General features: G+C 44.3%; 1 protein-coding gene across 1 annotated transcript in view; it reads right to left on the bottom strand.

Moving 5' to 3' along the window:
* LOC112227509 (piezo-type mechanosensitive ion channel component 2) overlaps nt 1-24229 on the bottom strand; it is a 149633-nt gene that overhangs the window by 26453 nt on the left and 98951 nt on the right. Inside the window, exons 8-17 of the mRNA XM_042308822.1 lie at nt 15108-15276; nt 12851-12886; nt 12498-12615; nt 11878-12068; nt 10965-11310; nt 10277-10476; nt 9865-10013; nt 8830-9003; nt 4358-4608; nt 165-325 (exon numbers count right to left, since the gene is read on the bottom strand). Of these exons, the coding sequence (XP_042164756.1) occupies nt 165-325; nt 4358-4608; nt 8830-9003; nt 9865-10013; nt 10277-10476; nt 10965-11310; nt 11878-12068; nt 12498-12615; nt 12851-12886; nt 15108-15276 (1795 nt within the window). The remainder of the gene's footprint in view (nt 1-164; nt 326-4357; nt 4609-8829; nt 9004-9864; nt 10014-10276; nt 10477-10964; nt 11311-11877; nt 12069-12497; nt 12616-12850; nt 12887-15107; nt 15277-24229) is intronic.

The following is a 24229-nucleotide window of genomic DNA, read 5'->3' as shown; positions in this document are numbered from 1 at the left end:
TTGTCTGTTACAATGTGAAGACCATTTAGAGAGATCAAGTGTGAAGTGACGAGACTGTGCACACACAATTGATTAACAGTCAGTGATTGTGAGGACTGTTAGCATCTCATGCTAGTGTTCTCATTGCAATCTTTGTGAGAAAGCGGCTGAATAGGTCGGCTCACCTCTTTGATGGAGACCCAGAGGATGTAAGAGGAGACAATCTTGATGATGTGGAGCTCCAGGAGCCACCAGACGGTCAGCTGCAGCTGCTGGAAGTACTGCAGGAACTTGAGGAAGAGCACCGTGAGGCGGTCCACCACCAGATACCACTTACTCCTCAGGTCTGGGAGAGGAGGGTGAGTGGGAAAGACACACAGAGAAATAGAGAAAGAGACACAGAGAGAGAGAGAGCCAGAGAGGGAGAGACACAGAGAGCGGCAGAGAGAGAGTGAGAGAGACAGAGAGAGACACAGAGAGAGAGAGAGAGAGAGCCAGAGAGGGAGAGACACAGAGAGCGGCAGAGAGAGAGAGAGAGAGTGAGAGAGACAGAGAGAGACACAGAGAGAGAGAGAGCCAGAGAGGGAGAGACACAGAGAGCGGCAGAGAGAGAGTGAGAGAGACAGAGAGAGGCAGAGAGAGACAGAGAGAGAGAGAGAGCCAGAGAGGGAGAGACACAGAGAGCGGCAGAGAGAGAGTGAGAGAGACAGAGAAAGACACAGAGAGAGAGAGAGCCAGAGAGGGAGAGACACAGAGAGCGGCAGAGAGAGAGAGCCAGAGAGGGAGAGACACAGAGAGCGGCAGAGAGAGAGTGAGAGAGACAGAGAGAGACACAGAGAGAGAGAGAGCACTTCACGTTAATGGGTAGAAATGGAAACACTTTGTTCAAGAGCTCACCTGAGGTTGTTTACAGTCAATTGTCAAGCATTATTAAGGCATAGACAAATCACTCTGTAAATGGGGACATAAAGCTCACTTGCCTACAGTACACAGATGGGGACCCCGTTCCAGCGAGCCAGAATACCACTAGAGGGTGCTGTTCAATTTGAATGGTGGTGTATGGCGAACAACATGGAAAGATCATTCAGTTCTCAACAGTCAGTATAGAGTGTCATCTGGCATGATGCTTTACAAACAAGTGATACTCTCATCTAACCGTGCAATACCCTTTCACAACCACAAGCAAACATTTTCAGATCCAACTCTCTGATAACTAACAGCAGGGCAGATATGATCAGTGTCTTCATAACAGGAGCAGACAGAGGTAAATCACACAGACACCTCTGACAGACACACTTGTGTCACTTGTACGTGTGATTTACTCCCCTCGGCTATGTGAGACTGGGCTGAGTGGATTTCAGCACATTCTGGGAACTGTGGTAGTATGTGTCATCACAAACACACCCACACACACAAACACCTTTAACATATTCAAAGTCATTCTTACATCAGCAGGAAACAGATGTTGAACAGCCCAAGCAGTGTTCTGTAAAGACTCTGAGACAGCGTCAGGGTTCAGACACACACACACACACACACACACACACACACACACACACACACACACACACACACACACACACACACACACACACACACACACACACACACACACACACACACACACACACACACACACACACACACACACACACACACACACTAGAGCTGGGTCAATAAACCAAAAATGATCGACACCGACCATAACAATCATTTACCGAAGGCATTTCACTGAAAAATTCGAATTTAACTGTATATAAGAGTATATAAAGAAAAACCCTTGAATGAGTAGGTGTGTCCAAACTATATGTATAGTACCAGTCAAAAGTTTGGACACACCTACTCATTCAAGGGTTTTTCTTTATTTTTACAATTGTCTACATGGTAGAATAATAGTGAAGACATCAAAACTATGAAATAACACATATGGAATCATGTAGTAACCAAAAAATGTTAAACAAATCTCCAATATTTGAGATTCTTCAAAGTAGCTTGATGAATACTTTTCAATTAACAGGTGTGCCTTAAAAGTTCATTTGTGGAATTTCTTTCCTTCTTAATGCGTTTCAGCCAATCAGTTGTGTTGTGACAAGGTAGGGGTGGTATATAGAAGATACCCTATTTGGTAAACGATCAAGTCCATATTATGTCAAGAACAGCTCAAATAAGCAAAGAGAAACGACAGTCCATCATGACTTTAAGATATGAAGGTCAGTCAATCCAGAAAATATCAAGAACATTGAAAGTTTCTTTAAGTGCAGTCGCAAAAATCATCAAGCGCTATGATGAAACTGGCTCTCATGAGGATCGCCGCAGGAAAGGAAGACCCAGAGTTACCTCTGCTGCAGAGGATAAGTTCATTAGAGTTACCAGCCTCAGAAATTGCAGCCCAAATAAATGCTTCACAGAGTTCAAATAACAGACACATCTCAGCATCAACTGTTCAGAGGAGAATCAGGCCATCATGGTCGAATTGCTGCAAAGAAACCACTACTCAAGGACACCAATAAGAACAGGACTTGCTTGGGCCAAGAAACACGAGCAATGGACATTAGACCGGTGTAAATCTGTCCTTTGGTCTGATGAGTCCAAATTTGAGATTTTTGGTTGTGTTTCTGAGACGCAAAGTAGGTGAACGGATGATCTCCGCATGTGTTGTTCCCACCATGAAGCATACTATCATTTGTTTTTCAAAATGACAATGACCCAACACACCTCCAGGCTGTGTAAGGACTATTAAACCGAGAAGGACAGTGATGGAGTGACCTGGTGTCACGACTTCCACCGAAGGTGGCTCCCCTGCCTGTTTGGGCGGCGCTCGGCGGTCGTCGTCGCCAGTCTACTAGCTGCCACCGATCCCCTTTTCCTTTTCTGTTTGTTATGTCTTAGTGGTTGCACCTGTTTCTTGTTTGAGTTTTGGTTCAGGACTATTTAAGCCTGTTAGGCCCGCCTGCTTTTGTGTGGGCTTGTTTTCTGTTAGTCTAGGTTGGTTACGTGTTGTGTTCCCTGTCTGTTTGTGCCCAGTTTTGGGTTGGACACTTTTGTCTTCGCCTGTTGTTTTTGGCGTTAATTGTGGATACGTTCGGTTTCCACCATTTTCCTCTGCTCTCTGCGCTTGACTCCGCAACCACCACTCCTGGCTGTGTGACACCTGGACTCGACAATCCCCTGTACTCTACCCAATTGAGATGGTTTGGGATGAGTTGGACTGCAGAGTAAAGGAAAAGCAGCCAACAAGTGCTCAGCATATATGGGAACTCCTTGACGACATTTTTGAAAAGCATTCCAGGTGTAGCTGGTTAAGAGAATGCCAAGAGTGTGCAAAGCTCCCATCAAGGCAAAGCGTGGCTACGTTGAAGAATCTGAATTTTTTAAAATTTGTTTAACACTTTTTTGGTTGCTACATATTTTCATATCTGTTATTTAATAGTTTTGATGTATTCACTATTATTGTACAATGTAGAAAATAGTACAAATAAAGAAAAACCTTTTGTCTATTACTGCGCTGTACTTTGTGATGTATTTGTACGTTTTATGTTGACCCCAGGATGACATGCTGCTGCATGTGTTGGCTAATGGAATTATAATAAACTAAACACACTGTCAAACAGAGGAAGAATTCTTCTCACTCACTAGACAATCAAAGCCAAATGAAGTTAGACAGCATCAAATTAACACACCATTCACTCGGAAAAGACTACTAGAGAATTAGATGGCATGTAGTCTCTCCACTGTATGGGAGATCCACAACCCAAATCCTCCATACTTACTATGGCTAGCAACGTAGCGTTTGGCTATTGCATAAAGCACAGTGTAACAATAATGAGAACCTATGAGAAAATACCTTGGAGAAAAAGGTATATTCAGGGTAGCATAATACAATGATACATCCTAGAGGTTCATGGCTCTGACTAAACACGGCTTCCAAGCCTGTTAGTTCATCAAACAAGTCTAGACAATTTCATTCCCATCTGTTTACTGTCTTCCTCTCTCGCCGTGCCTGATTCACGTCACTCCAATAAAGCCCTAGCGTATTGGGATATGTCACAATCACATCTCATCAATTATTTTATTACACTCCAACAAAATACAAAGTCTATGTACTTGGCAAATTATTGATACGGATTACCTAGCGGGATACGTCAAAATGAAAACATGTCAACTTTTTAATAGGTTACCCCCGCCAACGTACAATGTTTACTTATCAAATTATTCCAGGTGATAAATTATTTCATATGAAGGCTTCTGAATGAGATACATCAACGTTTATTGGACGAATGAAGGTGCTTGCAAACTGATTTTGTGATATTCACAAAAGGTTTATTTGTTATCCCTGTGCATGTGTGGCATATGCATGTCTGTGTGAGTCTGTCTGTACCTGACATCTCATCGACCGGAGACTCTGGTTGTGCTTTGGGGGGGCAGGGGTAGCTCCCCGCCTTGCTGCAGTGCTCCAGTGGTTCTTCATACCTTCTCATCTCCTCCTCCTCCTCCTCATATCTTCTATTCACCTCCTTATCCTCCTCTTCCAGCTGCACCTTCTCCCCAGCCTCCTCCTCTTTGGTGGTCACAGTGAGGGTGGGTTTGATCAGAGAGATGTCTGCCAGACTGCCATCTAGGTGCACCAGCCTGGGAATGGAGAAAAGAAAATAGCAATAATATATATATATATATATAAGTGGGGCAAAAAAGTATTTAGTCAGCCACCAATTGTGCAAGTTCTCCCACTTAAAAAGATGAGAGAGGCCTGTAATTTTCATCATAGGTACACTTCAACTATGACAAACAAAATGAGAAAAGAAAATCCAGAAAATCACATTGTAGGATTTTGAATGAATTTATTTGCAAATTATGGTGGAATATAAGTATTTGGTCACCTACAAACAAGCAAGATTTCTGGCTCTCACAGACCTGTAACTTCTTCTTTAAGAGGCTCCTCTGTCCTCCACTCGTTACCTGTATTAATGGCACCTGTTTGAACTTGTTATCAGTATAAAAGACACCTGTCCACAACCTCAAACAGTCACACTCCAAACTCCACTATGGCCAAGACCAAAGAGCTGTCAAAGGACACCAGAAACAAAATTGTAGACCTGCACCAGGCTGGGAAGACTGAATCTGCAATAGGTAAGCAGCTTGGTTTGAAGAAATCAACTGTGGGAGCAATTATTAGGAAATGGAAGATATACAAGACCACTGATAATCTCCCTCGATCTGGGGCTCCACGCAAGATCTCACCCCGTGGGGTCAAAATGATCACAAGACCGGTGAGCAAAAATCCCAGAACCACACGGGGGGACCTATTGAATGACCTGCAGAGAGCTGGGACCAAAGTAACAAAGCCTACCATCAGTAACACACTACGCCGCCAGGGACTCAAACACTGCAGTGCCAGACGTGTCCCCCTGCTTAAGCCAGTACATGTCCAGGCCTGTCTGAAGTTTGCTAGAGAGCATTTGGATGATCCAGAAGAAGATTGGGAGAATATCATATGGTCAGATGAAACCAAAATATAACTTTTTGGTAAAAACTCAACTTGTCGTGTTTGGAGGACAAAGAATGATGAGTTGCATCCAAAGAACACCATACCTACTGTGAAGCATGGGGGTGGAAACATCATGCTTTGGGGCTGTTTTTCTGCAAAGGCACCAGGACGACTGATCCGTTTAAAGGAAAGAATGAATGGGGCCATGTATCGTAAGATTTTGAGTGAAAACCTCCTTCCATCAGCAAGGGCATTGAAGATGAAACGTGGCTGGGTCTTTCAGCATGACAATGATCCCAAACACACCGCCCGGACAACGAAGGAGTGGCTTCGTAAGAAGCATTTCAAGGTCCTGGAGTGGCCTAGCCAGTCTCCAGATCTCAACCCCATAGAAAATCTTTGTAGGGAGTTGAAAGTCCGTGTTGCCCAGCAACAGCCCCAAAACATCACTGCTCTAGAGGAGATCTGCATGGAGGAATGGGCCAAAATACCAGCAACAGTGTGTGAAAACCTTGTGAAGACTTACAGAAAACATTTGACCTCTGTCATTGCCAACAAAGGGTATATAACAAAGTATTGAAATAAACTTTTGTTATTGACCAAATACTTATTTCCACCATAGTTTGCAAATAAATTCATTCAAAATCCTACAATGTGATTTTCTGGATTTTTTTGTTGTTTTTGTCTGTCATAGTTGAAGTGTACCTATGATGAAAATTACAGGCCTCTTTCATCTTTTTAAGTGGGAGAACTTGCACAATTGGTGGCTGACTAAATACTTTTTGCATCACTTATATACACACACATATATATATATATATATATATATATATATATATATATATATATATATATATAGTACCAGTCAAAAGTTTGGACACACCTACTCATTCAAGGGGTTTTCTATATTTTTACTATGTTCTACATTGTAGAATAATAGTGAAGACATCAAAACTATGAAATATCACATATGGAATCACGTAGAAACCAAAAAGTGTCAAACAAATCAAAATATATTTATATTTGAGATTCTTCTCCAAGAAGGAGAGTGATGGAGTGCTGCATCAGATGATCTGGCTCCCACAATCACCCAACCTCAACCCAAATGAGATGGTTTGGATTGAGTTGGACTGCAGATTGAAGGAAAAGCAGCCAACAAGTGCTCAGCATATGTGGGAACTCCTTCCAGCCTGTTGGAAAATCATTCCAGGTGAAGCTGGTTGAGAGACGGCCAAGCGTGTGCAAGCTGTCATCAAGGCAAAGGGTGGCTACTTTGAAGAATCTAAAATATGTTTAGATTTGTTTAACACTTTTTTGGTTACTACATGATTCCATGTGTTGTTTCATAGTTATGATGTCTTCACTATTATTCTACAATGTACACAATAAGAAAAATAAAGAAAAAAATAGTCCAAACTTTTCACTGGTACTGTATATATACACGTATATATATTTATCTGAAATGTTTATCCAAAGCATGCATACATTTTTTGTTTAGGTGTCCCTAGCGGGAATCAAACTCAGGATAATTGGCATTGCAATCGGCAATGCTCTATTAACTGAGCCACACAGGACCAGAATAGAAACAGAATTACTAGAATGGACAAAGACTCTAATTCTAGTTCTATGGGAGAGACCGTCAGGCTGGATCCCTGTAGTTATCAAGAGAGTACTTGTTCTGTCTCCTTCCCTTCATGACCACTGATCTCAAAGTGACAGGTGTAAACAACAGAGAGACCTATCCGGTCCATAGGCCTTTTCCTTCTCTTAACATCTGACAAGTTCTGTACTGTTCTGTACCTTAAAAATGATTCCAACTTATGGAGAGCTCATTTACCATTCACTCGCAATCTTCCAAATCAAAATATGCTTTCAATAAAATATTATGTGATGACATTGCATTGCATTCCACCCATACTTGCACCTTGTGCAGTGATACACGTAAAACACCGTTCAGAGGTGTGTGGTTAGTGTTTTAACTTGACACCATGTTAGAGTTAGATGGAAATGGGTCAGAGTGAAAGACTAGGGAGGCTATACAGTAAAACAGAGGGCTTGCCCAGGCAAGCAGCTAATGTCTGAAGCAGCAAGGCACCACTTAGTCATCCTGAACTATGGGCTGTTTTCCCTCCACAATGAGGGAAAACATGGTATGTACTTAGAATCCCTTATGGACAACTAACACTATTGAAATAATTAGAGATGTTTTGATGATAGAGAAGGAGAATGATAACATATTTTGAAGGTTAAGGCCAGCTTTGCTTAGCTTTCCATGGTGAGGGCTTGTGTATGTGTGTGTGTGTGTGTGTGTGTGTGTGTGTGTTTGTGTGTGTATGCATGTGCATACAAGATAAACACAACCAAGTTAGCTAAAGCTAAAACAGGTGCCCTAAAGCTAAGGGTACAACAGGCAACAAGTAAAGGATTGAACACGAGCAGACAAAGAGAAAGGGGGGTCACAGTACAACTGCCAGCCAGTAGGGGCATGGAGAATGGATATCCATGGTAGATTTCACACATCAATTAAAGGAAACCCTTGCGGGACAGTGTGGACAGTTTTAATTCAATTAGAGGCTCGTACAGAATATACCATCCAGGCAAATTTGCTGATACAGTGAAATTGTATTGTAGTTATTTTTGTATGTCAATTGGGATCATGAGAAGTTGTATAAGTAAAAAGGCATCTGCGGCAATCACTTCAAGTGTATCTGATTTGGAAAACTACCATCCATTGTCAGAATTCACTCGTACCAGGTTTGCTTCAAATATGACACATTTGTTGAAGAAAAATAGCACGGATATTGATTGAATTAGAGCTTGGAAATACCTGTTGAGTTGATTGATCATGGGGTGGAGTGACCCTTGGTCAAATCATTTTGAATTCTGCAAGACTTAGTGGTCTCAGTGGGATCAGGTGGGAAAACAAGCTATTCCATTGACACTGCTGGAGAGTCAAACCTTACTTTCCGGACCCACATCATAGAGATAGACTCTAGTGCCCAAAAGCCTGTCATAGCATGGGCAGCGTCATTGAGAACTTTCATGTTGAAATAGTCAACTGGGTGGGACTTCCTATGGGTTAAGGAAGGGTCACATAATTCCATCCAGGTCACTAGTGAGGAAACATTCCATAACTGTAGCTGGCAGTAAATTGCCAACCGTGGCTTTATAACTGATCAAACAATACAGTCTAGGTGGCCATACGCACCCTTTCAGTTTGTTTACCAACTCCTAGAAGTAGTAGAAGAAGAAAATGGACTACTTCAAAATGGATATAGCCTCAGTGGCACTGCCCATGCTCTCACTGACATAATGGGACAGATACAATGATGCTATGTCTATCTAAGTCTATGTGTGAGACCCACCTAGTGATTGTGCTCTTCTGTTTGTCGGCCACCGTCTTGATGTCAGTGAGCAGGAGGAAGTGCTGATGGAAGTAGTGCAGGTGGAGGATGCAGACCAACAGGAAGGAGGTGGGGATGAAGATCCGCATGAACAGAGCCGGGACAGAGAACTTCTCCAGGCCCAGGTCCTCCAGTCTACACAGGGAGAGACAGGGAGAGGAGGGAGAGACAGGGGGAGGAGGGAGAGACAGGGAGAGGAGGGAGAGACAGGGAGAGGAGGGAGAGACAGGGAGAGGAGGGAGAGACAGGGAGAGGAGGGAGAGACAGGGAGAGGAGGGAGAGATAGGGAGAGGAGGGAGAGATAGGGAGAGGAGGGAGAGACAGGGGGAGGAGGGAGAGACAGGGGGAGACAGGGAGAGGAGGGAGAGACGGGGGGGGAGGGAGAGACAGGGGGAGGAGGAATAGACAGGGGGAGGAGGGAGAGGCAGGGGGAGAAGGGAGAGATGGGGAGGAGGGAGAGATGGGGAGGAGGGAGAGACAGGGAGAGGAGGGAGAGACAGGGGGAGGAGGGAGAGACAGGGAGAGGAGGGAGAGACAGGGAGAGGAGGGAGAGACAGGGGGAGAAGGGAGAGACAGGGAGAGGAGGGAGAGACAGGGGAGGAGGAAGAGACAGGGGAGGAGGGAGAGACAGGGAGAGGAGGGAGAGACAGGGAGAGGAGGGAGAGACAGGGAGAGGAGGGAGAGACAGGGGGAGGGATAGACAGGGAGAGGAGGGAGAGACAGGGAGAGGAGGGAGAGGAGGGAGAGACAGGGAGAGGAGGGAGAGGACAGGGGGAGGAGGAAGAGACAGGGGGAGGAGGGAGAGACAGGGAGAGGAGGGAGAGACAGGAAGAGGAGGAAGAGACAGGGGGAGAAGGGAGAGAAGAGTGGTTAACACGGAATGGTGGTAAAGACACATACTCTCCCTCTCTCTCTCTCTCTCTCTCTCTCTCTCTCTTTCTCTTTCTCTCTTATATATATATATATATATATATATAGAGAGAGAGATATACTCACTTGTCTTTGCTCATGCCGGTCATGTTGGACCAGACGTGGATGGAGGAGTCAAACTGGAAGGTGTAGACCAGGATGAGGACCAGCATGGTGTAGAACACCACAGACATCCAGAAGTACTTCAGCATCCTCCTCCACCACTCATAGTGCACCTGATGACCAGAGAGGTAGGCTTTTACAAACCTGCGACTTATATTCCAAAAACACAATCCTATATATACCTTCATAGGACCATTCACTATTTGTAGTATGTGTAGTACAGAAATGGTGAATGTGGAGTGCAAGTGATTTAGTTTCCCCCCGTAGTGCGGAACCAAAGGAAAAGTCCCATAAGACTCATCAGCGCTGGGTTAGATCAAAAACCTGCACAGAGCCAGCCAGAGGGGAAGGTACAGTAAGCCCACAGTAACAGTACCTGGTAGCAAGCCACGCAGAAGAGAAGCAGCATCATGTAGATGATCTTGTACATGACGATGCGTCCCTGGAAGCTGACGAAGAAGAACATGCCGGCGCAGATGTAGATCCAGTACTTGTTCAGCATGGCCGTGAGCGTGTTGCCTAGCACCTGCATCATCTCCCTGTGGCCACCGCTCTCATCCACCTCCTCCTCCTTCTCTGTAGGAAACACAGGGGAGGGAAGAGCTGAAACAACGACAACAGCCACGATGACAACAGAGGGATAAGTTAACACAGCTACGTCTAAATATATATTTTTTCTCCATTTTGTTAAGCTTTTATTTAATGATGAACTCTCAGACAGACATACGGACAGACAGACTAACAGACGGACAGACAAGACGGACTGACGGACGGACTGACTAACAAACAGATGGACAGACGAACAGACGAACGAACAGACGGACTGACAGACAAACAGATGGTCAGACAGACAGACAGACAGACAGACAGACAGACAGACAGACAGACAGACAGACAGACAGACAGACAGACAGACAGACAGACAGACAGACAGACAGACAGACAGACAGACAGACAGACAGACAGAATGACTGACTGACTGACTGACTGATAGACCAACAGACAGAGGGACAGACGAACAGACGGACTGGCTGATTGACTGACAGACAGACTGACAGACTCACCGTTCTTGTGGGCATGGATGACCCTGATGTCCAATAGCACCTCTTCTCTCTGGCTCTCCTTCCTCTCTGTCAATGCCTGTCTCAGCAGCAGCCAGAAACTCAGCAGACACAGCATCTTGGAGCCCAGTTCCCGGAAGGGCACCTCTTTCTTTAAGAAGAGCCCAGGCACGGGGTGGAGGATCTCGAAGCTCCAGATGTACTGGAGGATGATCAACAGGTTCCCATAGAACACCATGAAGGGGGACGTGATCATGGCGTACTTGCGTCGGTCACGCACCATCCACAGCGTGCACGACCAGATGAGGAACACAAAGGTCAGCCAACTCACATAGGTGATACTCCACGCCTGGAGAGGGAGGGAGGGAGGGAAGGGGAGATGGGGAGGGAGGAGAGAGAGAGAGAGAGAGAGAGAGAGAGAGAAAGCTAGATCATCAAGCCACTCACATTAGGAACTGACACTGTGAATAATAGTTAAGCATCACATATCATTGGTGTCACTGGTGTTACTAAAGGAATCACTTTTAGCGAGATCAGCCGGTGGCCTAGACCACCTTTCAACCTTCCAGGGACCTCAGCAGGGCTCCATTAACTAACTACCAATGGAGAAAGAACATGCATCTATTCTGCGGTGTATAAGGTAAAACAATAGGAGCACCCCCCAGCCCTACCCCACCCCCTGCTGCTCTCTGAAGTCCAATATCAGTTTGGGAACTACATGGTACACATTACCCAGGGTCCACAGGGGCTGGCTTTAAGCTGTCACCACTAATTACTAGATTGGCCACCGGGAAGCTGTGTGAGCATGTGTGTATCCTGAAGCCCCCGCCGTCGTCTGGGACTGAAAAGGCAGACTGTTCCTTGCTCATCTGACAGACATAACGGACACACACACACACACACACACACGACTCACCATCATTGCGATGAGAGCACAGATGTAGCTTTGCTTCATGATGAACCTGAAGGTCGTTACCGCGGCGTTTGCTCGTGGCGATCCCCCCTCCTCCACTGGCGCAGTCGCCATCGCCCCTCCCGCCATCTCTTCTCCCGAACCTTCGCCACGCACACCGGCCACCTCATACACACTGCTGTCCTTTCTCTCTGCTGGAGGGGTGGAAAGGGAGGAAGGAGGGAGAGAGCTGTCAGCAACTCAAGAACTGGATGTGAATCATCCTCTAATAGTTGCTGTCAGCCTTGAGAAACAAAGCCTTCTCTTTTTCACACTCCTTGTGATTTTCCAATTTTCCAGTGCTGCTGTTTTCCAGCACGAGATGTGTGTGTGTGGCAGGTTGACGGTGGTAGGCCGAACTGAGCAACTACCATTAGATGAGCCAGCTTTTAATTTTTTGGTCTTCATTTAAGGTTTAGGGTAAGACATTAGGGTTACCAGTGTGGTTAAGGTGAAGGTTAAGGCCAGGTTTGATGACTTGTGGCTGTGCCAGCTAGTGACCACTCTGCATTGCTGCCTCCAGGGCAAAATTCATGGCAATAAATGCCAACCTGTGTTATTTCCAGTATGTGGGTTATACTAACCCAGGTCTGGCCCTGGTTGGTCTGGTTTGTACTGCGGTGTAGAGTACTGGTCCAGTCCCAGCGGCCCGCTGGTGGGGACGTAGTCCGGACGAGACCCGTTGGAGGTTACTATCAACACCTGGGGTAGAAAAAAACGCACTTAGCGGGGAGATTCAGAATAGCGGGAGTAAGTTTATGTATGCGTTATCATCATTGTTTTTGCTTGTCCAATAGCTTTGATTTATTTGATATTTGTTGGATAAATTACGTCTGATTGGGTCTGTTTCCAAGCAACTCAAAAACTCTCAAAACGAGGTAATATATGTTGCATCATGTTACAAGTTACAACATATAAAAAGGAATAGCCGACTAACCTCAGACGTGCCGTATCCATCTTGGGTGGAAATGAGCTAGAAAAAAAGAACATCTAATTAAGACTGCCTTCATATGATACTCAATGTTTGCTTACAAACACATGACCAGTGACAGTATTGGCACTCACATCACCTTACACATGGATATTACAGGACATTGTAGGGCCATGAAAGAATATAGTACACTACAGTACAGTACAGTACAGGTGTGTGTAATATTACTACAGTACAGTACAGGTGTGTGTAATATTACTACAGTACAGTACAGGTGTGTGTAATATTACTACAGTACAGTACAGTACAGTACAGTACAGGTGTGTGTAATATTACTACAGTACAGTACAAGTGTGTGTAATATTACTACAGTACACTACAGTACAGTACAGTACAGGTGTGTGTAATATTACTACAGTACAGTACAAGTGTGTGTAATATTACTACAGTACAGGTATGTGTAATATTACTACAGTACAGTATAGGGGTGTATAATATTACTACAGTACAGTACAGTACAGGTGTGTGTAATATTACTACAGTACAGTACAGTACAGGTGTGTGTAATATTACTACAGTACACTACAGTACAGTACAGTACAGGTGTGTGTAATATTACTACAGTACAGTACAAGTGTGTGTAATATTACTACAGTACAGTACAGTACAGGTGTGTGTAATATTACTACAGTACACTACAGTACAGTACAGTACAGTACAGGTGTGTGTAATATTACTACAGTACAGTACAAGTGTGTGTAATATTACTACAGTACAGTACAGTACAGGTGTGTGTAATATTACTACAGTACAGTACAGTACAGTACAGTACAGTACAGGTGTGTGTAATATTACTACAGTACAGTACAGGTGTGTGTAATATTACTACAGTACAGGACAGGTGAGTGTAATATTACTACACTACCGTACAGGTGTGTGTAATATTACTACAGTACAGGTGTGTGTAATATTACTACAGTACAGTACAGGTGTGTGTAATATTACTACAGTACAGGACAGGTGAGTGTAATATTACTACACTACCGTACAGGTGTGTGTAATATTACTACAGTACAGGTGTGTGTAATATTACTACAGTACAGTACATGTGTGTGTAATCTTACTACAGTACAGGTGTGTGTAATATTACTACAGTACAGTACAGGTGTGTGTAATATTACTACAGTACAGTACATGTATGTGTAATATTACTACAGTACAGTATAGGGGTGTATAATATTACTACAGTACAGTACAGGTGTGTGTAATATTACTACAGTACAGTACAGGTGTGTGTAATATTACTACAGTACAGGTATGTGTAATATTACTACAGTACAGTATAGGGGTGTATAATATTACTACAGTACAGTACAGGTGTGTGTAATATTACTACAGTACAGTACAGGTGTGTGTAATATTACTACAGTACAGGTGTGTGTAATATTACTACAGTACAGGTGTGTGTAATATTACTACAGTACAGTAAAGGTGTGTGTAATATTAGTATAGTACAGTACAGGTATGTGTAATATTACTACAGTACAGTATAGGGGTGTATAATATTACTACAGTACAGTACAGGTGTGTGTAATATTACTACAGTACAGTACAGGTGTGTGTAATATTACTACAGTACAGGTGTGTGTAATATTACTACAGTACAGGTGTGTGTAATATTACTACAGTACAGTAAAGGTGTGTGTAATATTAGTATAGTACAGTACAGGTATGTGTAATATTACTACAGTACAGTACAGGTGTGTGTAATATTACTACAGTACAGGTGTGTATAATATAACTACTGTACATAGTCAGGAAGTCTGTGTACATGTCTCTCATCTGTGTAGTGAGTCATCCTCCACAGCTTCGTAAGATCCAACCATTTCCAAGAACTGTGGATGTGAGGAAGAATATGCAGGTTTCCTCTGTGTCAATTTAGTTTGACGCATGCTGAATGAGTGACTCATTCAGTAAATATGGATACGCCCATGTTTTGAACCACAAATTAAAATACCCCTTTCAATGATAAAAATACAGTTCAACACAGCTACACTGCACCAAAATGGTAGTGGCTTTACAGTAGACCCTATACAGTTAGACAGCCACCATGTTGGTACAGTGTGGATTCTGTAATGGAGGGCCCAGTGTACCACAGGGCCCTGAACAGAAATGGCGTCAGTGTTACCGCAAAGTTAACTCACCATGTACCTCCGGGGCCCTGCCCCAATATGGCCACCATGTTACAGTAACTTTAACTCACCATGTCTGTGGGGTCCTGGAGCCAAAGGCGTATAAGCGTGGCCAGAGTGTAGTAGAGCACCAGCAGCATGATGGGGTTGACATAGTGGTGCCAGGCCAGCGCCGGGTTGACCCGGAACATCCAGGTGTAGGAACAGTCAGTCTGTACCACCGACGAGATGCCAAACAGACTGGTGGAGGGAGGAAGGTGAGGGGCAGGGAAGGATGGGGGATGGAGAGGGGGAGAAAGGCAGGGTGGGGAGAGCATTATTTCTTGCACAGTTGTGCAGTGATGTTGATCTTGAAAATCTGAGAACAATCCAGCCACATTCTATTGCCATGCCATTCCCCATGTATAGCTGAGAGAGAAAAAGAGAGAGAGAGAGAGAGAGAGAGAGACACAGAGAGAGAGAGAGAGAAATAACCTGAATGGGGCATACTATATTACTGAATAGGCAAGCAAGTACTTTTGGAAGGGATTCTGAGAATTAGAGAATAGCAGCAGTCAGCAGTAGCACAGAGGATATTACAGAATGAAACGCCTCCATTACTTGTATTCCCTCTTTAATTACAATTACCCCCCTCTGCATCTTGGCAGTTGGCTCCATGTAAAAAATGAACTTCTACTGGAACAGCACTCTCTGGAATGGTAACCCTGATCAGTAGCATAACCAGACAGTACATTTGATTAGTTCTCCCAAGTCATATACTCACATACCATAAATGATCAAACACACACATTTTACATGGACAAGACTTGAAAGACAGTGTGACAGTGGGATAACAACCTCTCCCTCAACGTGATCGAGACAAAGGAGATGATTGTGGACGACAGGAAGAGGACCGAGCCCCCGTTCTCATGGACGGGGCTGTAGTGGAGCAGGTTGAGAACTTCAAGTTCCTTGGTGTCCACATCACCAACAAACTGACATGGTCCAAACACACCAAGACAGTCGTGGAGAGGGCACGACTAAACCTATTCCCCCTCAGGAGACTGAAAAGATCCTCAAAAGGTGCTACAGCTGCATCACTGCCTGGTTGCATCACTGCCTGGTATGGCAACTGCTCTGCCTCCAACCGCAAGGCACTACGGAGGTGGTGCGAATGGCCCAGTACATCACTGGGGTCAGGCTTCCTGCCATCCAGGACCTCTATACCAGGCAGTGTCAGAGGAAGGCCCTCAAAATTGTCGAAGACTCCAGCCACCCTAGTCATAGACTGTTCTCTCTGCTACCGCAAGGCAAGCGGTACTGGAGCGCCAAGTCTAGGTCCAAAAGGCTTCTAAACAGCTTCTAACCCCAAACCATAAGACTCCTGAACATCTAATCAAATAGCTACCCAGACTATTTGCATCCACCCCTTCCTCTTTACCACCGCTGCTACTCTCTGTTGTTATCATCTATGCATAGTCACTTTAATAACTCTACCTACATGTACATATTACCTCAAGTAACCGGTACCTCCGCACATTGACTCTGTACCAGTACTCCCCTGTATATAGTCTCACTATTGTTATTTTACTGTTTCTCTTTAGTTACTTGTTACTTTTATTTCTTATTCTTATCCATATTTTTTAAACTGCATTGTTGGTTAGGGGCTCGTAAGTAAGCACTTCACTGTAAGGTCTACACCTGTTGTATTCGGCGCATGTGACTAATACCATTTGATATGTTTCTATAATGCTGTGTATTTTCGATGAGATAATGAATGTAGGGGGTATGAGTATGGGCTGCAGCCCAGTGCTGGGGACCCAGCAAGACAAAGTCCCTGGTATAAACAACTGCAACTGCTTCAAGCATGTCTCCGGAACCACAAAACCCACAATTCCCTGGCCTAACATCTTAGTATTCTCAGAAACACTTTCAATTTACACAAGCAGTAACTATGATATGGTCTCTCTCTCTCTCTCTCTCTCTCTCTCTCTCTCTCTCTCTACTACTATTTTAATAAGACTAAAGAAGGCAGTCGGCGAGCAAAACAACAACAGATGTCTCTCGAGTAAAGGAAAGGAAAGAAAGGGAGGACAGAAAGAGAGAAAAGAGAGGGAGAGATGCCAAAGTGCACAATAGTCACTCCAGCAGTCTTTCATTTTGGATTTACATCATGCCGCTATAATCAACCAGAATAGTTTTCTTTGGAATCACGGCTGTCATGTCCTGTTAGGTGTAGGTCGACTTGAGGTGCACAAACATTCTAAAACTGCAGCTTTTATTAATAAGAAATAGAACCTAGAACTCACTTAGCAACACGATGGGTTTGGGTGCGTGGCTCTTTTCAACTGGCCAAAGGAATAAAGGTGTTATATCCTCTGCCTCCTTGGCATAGCCAGCCTACGAACCAGATGCTTTCATGCCCAAGTACTGCTGCCACAGCTGGGGAATGCTAACCACTGACTACTGGTGTGTCTTCAATCAAGTGGCATCGGGTGAATGTCAATAGTATTTATTTGATTCCTCGTGTCCTCTCTCCTCGCCTCCTTCTCAAAACACATTGGAGGAGGTCAGGGGAGAGGCGGTGAGGAGATAGGAAATGAGGAATCAAATGCCACAGGGCACTGGGTGGGTCATTCTAATCTGCCATGGATTGTCATGGTTTCCCAAGGAAGATAGACAGTGAACGTGGTTCAGAAATAAGAACTAATCTACAACAGGGATTGCAGGAGATCAAATATGTAATTTGTGAGTCATAAGCACTACTACATGCAAACGATACACAACAAGAACACACACAGATGCCTGAGTCATTGATACACCCATTCTTGCGCTGACGCTGTGATAAACACTTATAGCAAAACAACCATTTGGCATTTTATGGGCTACTTTCAAGTAGTTTTTATTCCGCAGTTTGGGTCTAAATTGAAAAGCACACATATTTCGGTTAGAGCTCGGGTAGTAACCAAAACGGTATCCTCACCCACAAATGTTAAATTACAAAGCTGGTAGTGATTGTGACTGTTTGATTGTCAGAGGGTTCTTTGTTTTAGCCCATTGGCAAGACAACGCTGCACAGAATCAGCCCAGTACTGCAACCATTAGTGGTGGGCAGCGTCCCAATTTGGGGAATATTTTGGGCCTTTGTCTCACAGACTTACTCCTGTGTCTTTGTCTCACAGACTTACTCCTGGGCCTTTGTCTCACAAACTAACTCTTGGGCCTTTGTCTCACAGACTAACTCCTGGGCCTTTGTCTCACAGACTAACTCCTGGGCCTTTGTCTCACAGACTAACTCCTGGACGTTTGTCTCACGGACTAACTCCTGGACCTTTGTCTCACAGACTAACTCCTGGGCCTTTGTCTCACAGACTAACACCTGGGCCTTTGTCTCACAGACTAACTCCTGGGCCTTTGTCTCACAGACTAACTCCTGGGCCTTTGTCTCACAGACTAACTCCTGGACCTTAGTCTCACGGACTAACTCCTGGACCTTTGTCTCACGGACTAACTCCTGGACCTTTGTCTCACAGACTAACTCCTGGGCCTTTGTCTCATAGACTAACTCCTGGGCCTTTGTCTCACAGACTAACTCCAATTCAGCAAAATGGTCTGATCAAGTGGTAGAATAATGAGTTTCATTAAAGAAACGAGTGCAGTCGTATATAGAGAAAGATCCCAACCCTACTCCTTTACTTCTCATCCCTTTGCTTCTTCTTTCACTGTACTTCCAAGGAGAAATATGTTTCAGTACAATATAAACTCACAGCAACAGGTGTTCTGCGTTAAGTCTTTCACATAATACTGTATAGTTTCAAAATGCTTTTTTAGGAGTTTGCATGAAATGTAATGTCGTTCCTGGTGATTTTGAGAGAGCGAAAGGGGTGCTAACATTCGACACATTAAAGCAAGATGGTCTTGAAGGTCGATTCCATTGTGTTTATTTGTACTGTTATGTCTCAGAATACCCCTCCCCTCACTCACACACACACACACCCACATGCACGCACACACACATGCACACACCTCATTAGTCAGCAGTCTCCGCATTAACTGATAATGCCCAAGAAGTCTCGGGCCGGCAAACCGTGCCGATATATCCTCCAAACACCGGCTTCCAGGGCATTATCACTTTTATACAACAGGTTACCAACATATTCAAATAATGATTTACATATTTTAATTAAAAAAGTTATTTTGAGAAATGTATTAATATTATTTCATCCTTTCACAAGATATAGTCCCGACACAAATCTAGGGTTAGGGTTGCTACCCAAGCCGGCTGGTCGTTCGTTCTATTTCTTCGGTTGCCATAGACATGACCCAGTCATTCAGTCTTTTTGTTCTGTATCTATGGACGCGACCCAATCGTTCAGTCTTTTTGTTCTGTATCTATGGACATGACCCAGTCGTTCAGTCTTTTTGTTCGGTATCTATGGACATGACCCAGTCGTTCAGTCTTTTTGTTCTGTATCTATGGACATGACCCAGTCATTCAGTCTTTTTGTTCTGTATCTATGGACATGACCCAGTCATTCAGTCTTTTTGTTCTGTATCTATGGACATGACCCAGTCATTCAGTCTTTTTGTTCTGTATCTATGGACATGACCCAGTCGTTCAGTCTTTTTGTTCTGTAGGACATCTTTTTTTTTGTTCTGTATCTATGGACGCGACCCAGTCGTTCAGTCTTTTTGTTCTGTATCTATGGACGCGACCCAGTCATTGTCTTTTTGTTCTGTATCTATGGACGTGACCCAGTCGTTCAGTCTTTTTGTTCTGTATCTATGGACATGACCCAGTCGTTCAGTCTTTTTGTTCTGTATCTATGGACATGACCCAGTCGTTCAGTCTTTTTGTTCTGTATCTATGGACGCGACCCAGTCATTCAGTCTTTTTGTTCTGTATCTATGGACGCGACCCAGTCATTCAGTCTTTTTGTTCTGTATCTATGGACGCGACCCAGTCGTTCAGTCTTTTTGTTCTGTATCTATGGACGCGACCCAGTCATTGTCTTTTTGTTCTGTATCTATGGACGCGACCCAGTCGTTCAGTCTTTTTGTTCTGTATCTATGGACGTGACCCAGTCATTCAGTCTTTTTGTTCTGTATCTATGGACGCGACCCAGTCATTCAGTCTTTCTGTTCTGTATCTATGGACATGACCCAGTCGTTCAGTCTTTTTGTTCTGTATCTATGGACGCGACCCAGTCATTCAGTCTTTTTGTTCTGTATCTATGGACGCGACCCAGTCATTCAGTCTTTTTGTTCTGTATCTATGGACGCGACCCAGTCATTCAGTCTTTTTGTTCTGTATCTATGGACGCGACCCAGTCGTTCAGTCTTTTTGTTCTGTATCTATGGACGTGACCCAGTCATTCAGTCTTTTTGTTCTGTATCTATGGACGCGACCCAGTCATTCAGTCTTTCTGTTCTGTTCTATGGACATGACCCAGTCTCAGTCTTTTTGTTCTGTATCTATGGACGCGACCCAGTCATTCAGTCTTTCTGTTCTGTATCTATGGACGCGACCCAGTCATTGTCTTTTTGTTCTGTATCTATGGACGCGACCCAGTCATTGTCTTTTTGTCTGTTCTATGGACGCGACCCAGCCGTTCTCTTTTTGTTCTGTATCTATGGACGCGACCCAGTCGTTCAGTCTTTTTGTTCTGTATCTATGGACGCAACCCAGTCATTCAGTCTTTTTGTTCTGTATCTATGGACGCGACCCAGTCATTGTCTTTTTGTTCTGTATCTATGGACGCGACCCAGTCGTTCAGTCTTTTTGTTCTGTATCTATGGACGCAACCCAGTCATTCAGTCTTTTTGTTCTGTATCTATGGACGCGACCCAGTCATTCAGTCTTTTTGTTCTGTATCTATGGACGCGACCCAGTCATTGTCTTTTTGTTCTGTATCTATGGACGCGACCCAGTCATTGTCTTTTTGTTCTGTATCTATGGACGCGACCCAGTCGTTCAGTCTTTTTGTTCTGTATCTATGGACGCGACCCAGTCGTTCAGTCTTTTTGTTCTGTATCTATGGACGCAACCCAGTCATTCAGTCTTTTTGTTCTGTATCTATGGACGCGACCCAGTCATTCAGTCTTTTTGTTCTGTATCTATGGACGCGACCCAGTCATTCAGTCTTTTTGTTCTGTATCTATGGACGCGACCCAGTCATTCAGTCTTTTTGTTCTGTATCTATGGACGCAACCCAGTCGTTCAGTCTTTTTGTTCTGTATCTATGGACGCGACCCAGTCGTTCAGTCTTTTTGTTCTGTATCTATGGACATGACCCAGTCGTTCAGTCTTTTTGTTCTGTATCTATGGACGCGACCCAGTCATTCAGTCTTTTTGTTCTGTATCTATGGACATGACCCAGTCATTCAGTCTTTTTGTTCTGTATCTATGGACGTGACCCAGTCGTTCAGTCTTTTTGTTCTGTATCTATGGACGCGACCCAGTCGTTCAGTCTTTTTGTTCTGTATCTATGGACGCGACCCAGTCGTTCAGTCTTTTTGTTCTGTATCTATGGACGCGACCCAGTCATTCAGTCTTTTTGTTCTGTATCTATGGACGTGACCCAGTCATTCAGTCTTTTTGTTCTGTATCTATGGACGCGACCCAGTCATTCAGTCTTTTTGTTCTGTATCTATGGACATGACCCAGTCATTCAGTCTTTTGTTCTGTATCTATGGACGCGACCCAGTCATTCAGTCTTTTTGTTCTGTATCTATGGACGTGACCCAGTCATTCAGTCTTTTTGTTCTGTATCTATGGACGACCCAGTCGTTCAGTCTTTTTGTTCTGTATCTATGGACGCGACCCAGTCGTTCAGTCTTTTTGTTCTGTATCTATGGACGCAACCCAGTCATTCAGTCTTTTTGTTCTGTATCTATGGACGCGACCCAGTCATTCAGTCTTTTTGTTCTGTATCTATGGACGCGACCCAGTCATTCAGTCTTTTTGTTCTGTATCTATGGACGCGACCCAGTCATTCAGTCTTTTTGTTCTGTATCTATGGACGCGACCCAGTCGTTCAGTCTTTTTGTTCTGTATCTATGGACGCGACCCAGTCATTCAGTCTTTTTGTTCTGTATCTATGGACGCGACCCAGTCATTCAGTCTTTTTGTTCTGTATCTATGGATGCGACCCAGTCATTCAGTCTTTTTGTTCTGTATCTATGGACGCGACCCAGTCATTGTCTTTTTGTTCTGTATCTATGGACGCAGTCATTCAGTCTTTTTGTTCTGTATCTATGGACGCACCCAGTCGTTCAGTCTTTTTGTTCTGTATCTATGGACGCGACCCAGTCGTTCAGTCTTTTTGTTCTGTATCTATGGACGCGACCCAGTCGTTCAGTCTTTTTGTTCTGTATCTATGGACGCGACCCAGTCGTTCAGTCTTTTTGTTCTGTATCTATGGACGCGACCCAGTCGTTCAGTCTTTTTGTTCTGTATCTATGGACGCGACCCAGTCGTTCAGTCTTTTTGTTCTGTATCTATGGACGCGACCCAGTCGTTCAGTCTTTTTGTTCTGTATCTATGGACGCGACCCAGTCTTTTTGTTCTGTATCTATGGACGCGACCCAGTCGTTCAGTCTTTTTGTTCTGTATCTATGGACGCGACCCAGTCGTCAGTCTTTTTGTTCTGTATCTATGGACGCGACCCAGTCGTTCAGTCTTTTTGTTCTGTATCTATGGACGCGACCCAGTCGTTCAGTCTTTTTGTTCTGTATCTATGGACGCGACCCAGTCATTCAGTCTTTTTGTTCTGTATCTATGGACGCGACCCAGTCATTCAGTCTTTTTGTTCTGTATCTATGGACGCGAGATTTGTATAAACCTTGCTGTCTGTCTCTCCGATGCTAGATGCTTTGTACAGTATAGTAGAGATTAAGTTTATAAATTGCCTGGCTGAGCTGATGAGACAGTCCATTGCGCTGTCAGATGGAACAGAGTAAATAGGCATTTTAACATCATAGATTTAGCCGGTGGTAACTTCTGGAATAGACACCGGCTGGAATGCGGTTTCAACCAATCAGCATTCAGGATTAGACCCACCCGTTGGATAAAGAACAATAATATACAGAATTACAGCAAACTCCAAATACAGAAGAGCCTTTGGACCACTCTCCACCACATGAACGCACACAGACAGACACAAGCAGTTCTCTGACAACTGGTTTGTAAGGTGTTTGTGTTCTGTCGTCAGTTACAAATTTGGCCAACTAGTTGGGGGGGGGGCACATTTCAGGGTGAGCGTTTTCAGCAATTAGTCCTGTATCCTTCACTAAGGCCTTTCTGAAACAATGTTACCGGCACCAAGCAAAAGAAACACTATATTGACCATCCCTCCCCAGGGCTGCCTGTTGGTGTAGTTCAAGCATTGTTACAGCGTTCTCCATCTAAAAAGAGTCTGATCATGCCCTAATTTAGATAAATTGCATCTACTTTACTTAGGGGCTCACTTCTCTCTCTCTCTCTCTCTCTCTGTCTCTCTGTCTCTCTCTCTTTGAACCAGGCAGCTTAGATTTTTTTTTCTCCCACAATTCGTGTCGAGTTCCCTGAAACCAGCTGTGTAATTTCTGAGCGGGCCAAGAATGGGCTGGCGTAATGAGAACCACCTGGGTCGGTGGAGCGGAGGGGAGCCGGAGCTGGGCCGGCCGGTGCCACCTCTCCCTGGCATGGTTCTCTCTGGGCCCTGATAGTGGCTGGATGGATGGAGGGGCCAGATGCACCCGACTGGGGAACAGGGTGGCTGGGGGAGACACTACTTGTCTAGAAGCCCTTGACCTATGTTGAAATGGGAGTGGGTGGCTTGGGAAATGTACAAGGTCAGATTGTGTGAGTGCAGTGTGTGTGTGTGGGGAGGGGGGACTACTTGTCTAGATGCCCTGGGTCACAGAGTGGGTGGGATTGTGTGTGTGTGTACAGTATGGGTCACAGACTGTGTGTGTGTATGTGTGTGTTGGGGGAGGAGGGGTTGAAGTGTGTGTGCTTATCTAGGGTAGAGGTATTCTGAGTTTATGGAACTGCAGGGCATAAATAAGGGGATAGATTGTGTGGGGAATTGAGCAGAGTACAGTGATTTGTGTGATACCGATGTTAGCCTTAACTAATATCTAGTTGAAATCTAGTTGAAATAAACCCGTCACAATCTAAAAATCTATTTACCCTACGGTAGTCTCCCGATGCTCAGTGGTTGCACATCAT

Source organism: Oncorhynchus tshawytscha, linkage group LG29, assembly GCF_018296145.1.
Source record: "Oncorhynchus tshawytscha isolate Ot180627B linkage group LG29, Otsh_v2.0, whole genome shotgun sequence".
NCBI lineage: Eukaryota > Metazoa > Chordata > Actinopteri > Salmoniformes > Salmonidae > Oncorhynchus > Oncorhynchus tshawytscha.
This window is presented reverse-complemented; position numbering and strand designations above follow the sequence as displayed.